Source organism: Austrofundulus limnaeus, unplaced genomic scaffold (assembly GCF_001266775.1).
Source record: "Austrofundulus limnaeus strain Quisiro unplaced genomic scaffold, Austrofundulus_limnaeus-1.0 Scaffold388, whole genome shotgun sequence".
Classification (NCBI taxonomy): Eukaryota; Metazoa; Chordata; class Actinopteri; order Cyprinodontiformes; family Rivulidae; genus Austrofundulus; species Austrofundulus limnaeus.
The window spans coordinates 32,144-34,118 of record NW_013952790.1 but is presented as its reverse complement, the minus strand read 5'-3'; the positions used below and the strand labels follow the sequence as shown (position 1 = coordinate 34,118).

Sequence of the window (1,975 nt, the reverse complement as noted above, 5' to 3'; positions counted from 1 at the left end):
GTTTTATGTTGCAGATAATAAAATCCTTCACATACGTAGCTTTGATGTTGACGGTAAAGTCCACACTGTCCACGTAGAAGAAAGGTGTCACAGCCAACAGCTTAACCTCAAAACTGGGAAGCACTAAATAAAACAAAACAGTTTTTTGTGTTCACTAGGTGAAACATAAGTGGATGACAAATAGCAGCACTGATAAAATATACTGTAAATATTTACCATATTCTTTGACCTCAAATTCTGCAGTAAAGCTCTGCYGTGGGTTGCTTTGGAACTTTGCTACCACTTTCCACTGTCCAGGACTACAGAGACACACATATTCAAGTCATACATTTTCATATTTTTATACTGAAGATTAGAAAAACACAGGAATTAGCTGTCAGATCAGATGTTTATACCTAACAAAAACAACAGAACTTTTCAGCATCTTAAAGGGATCCAAGATTTGTTGTAACATTAGACGTTATTTGAAAAACATTTATTTTAACTGTAAAATAAAGACTGTAAAAATAATGTGGGATGTTTAGTTTTTATAATTTTAAAACTAAATTTTTAAAAATATATTTCACGAACTGAGCCATTTTATTTACACACAAAGCATTCTGGGTAAACAATGACGTCGACAGGTCCTTGGTGCGAGGCTGCGAACTATTTCCACCCTGAAGGTTAATCTTGGACAATATCTGACGATTGGCTGTTTTAAATGAAACTAGAGAGCAGGGTGCGGCAAATCCTATTGCCTGACTGCCCGGGGCAGGTAAAACCCATATTCGGGCAGATGGGTGTTTCTCGATGCCTTCCGATGGTGACGGGCAGGTAAACAATTAATTTTATTGTTTATAGGGTCATTTATTCAAAATCATCTGAAAATAAATAAACAAATACTGTGTATAATGTTTTAAAACATGTATAGAGAGAATAAATCCTCAAAATCCCCCCTCCCGCTGTAGAAAAGTTAAGTCTTGCCATTGTCTCGCGGGATCAGTTCCTCCGGGTGAAGCTCCACCTCCTCAGTATAAAAAGCCATTACGATTGTTGTTGTGCAATGCGCAGCTCATTTCACAACAAGCCTTCAATGAGGCAATGGGTAGAGTGTTGAACCAGAGAGCGGGAGACCAAGGTTTGAGACCGACATGGACACAATTCAATTATTTATTTTCGTTCGTTATGAACACGTTTTCTCATGTACCTCTGTTGTTTAGCTTTTTAAAGCCTATTTATTCGAGTCTCTGAGGTATTTTGACCGCTGCTGCTCCCTGCTCTGATAATAGCATGCAGAGTGAGGGCAGAGCAGAGGAGGGGGAGAAAAAAAATTGCGACCACGACTCTGCCTCTGGGTCTCATATACACGGTTGTACAACGGAGCTTCTGCTATTACTAGCCATGCTAACGTAAACGCTGGCTTTGGAGGGCGGAGTTAATGTCAACAGATTTTTGGAGGGCGTTATCAACAGAGCTCATTAACATAAACAGCTCTTCTGAACGGAAGTCAGAGCAGGCAGAACTAGAAAATGGGAAATTTTATCATCTGAGAATTATTTTGCACATCAAATTGATGAACATAGTCTGGATAGCCCACAGACATACCATAAAAATTTCTAGGACCCATAACTGGTCTCCTTTAAAATGTATCTTTATCAAATAAAGTCTGATCGTTTTTTTATTAAGTAAAGAGAAAACAGAGAAAGAGGGAAAAACAAAGAGAGACGTAATGAGAAAGATTGAAATAGAGATTAGAAGTATTTTAAATATACACCAAGAAAACCTAACACACACAACATCTGTCCGCTCACCTAAAAATAAATGTATAAACACATGGATGGCATATATAAATATATACACATACCCATACATATTTAAAGATATACATACATAATGTACATTCATATTGTAGATATATACACACAGACATATATACACACTCAGTGACCAGTCAGAACCCCCAGATCAGAACACCTGTTTGTGAGCGGTTGTGAAC

General features: G+C 37.7%; 1 protein-coding gene across 1 annotated transcript in view; it reads right to left on the bottom strand.

Annotated features, from left to right (window-relative positions):
• Positions 1–1,975, bottom strand: part of LOC106528528 (complement C3) — a gene marked incomplete at its 3' end in the record, with an annotated part of 47,729 nt that overhangs the window by 37,704 nt on the left and 8,050 nt on the right. Inside the window, 2 exon segments of the mRNA XM_014023711.1 lie at positions 32–123; positions 217–299. Of these exon segments, the coding sequence (XP_013879165.1) occupies positions 32–123; positions 217–299 (175 nt within the window).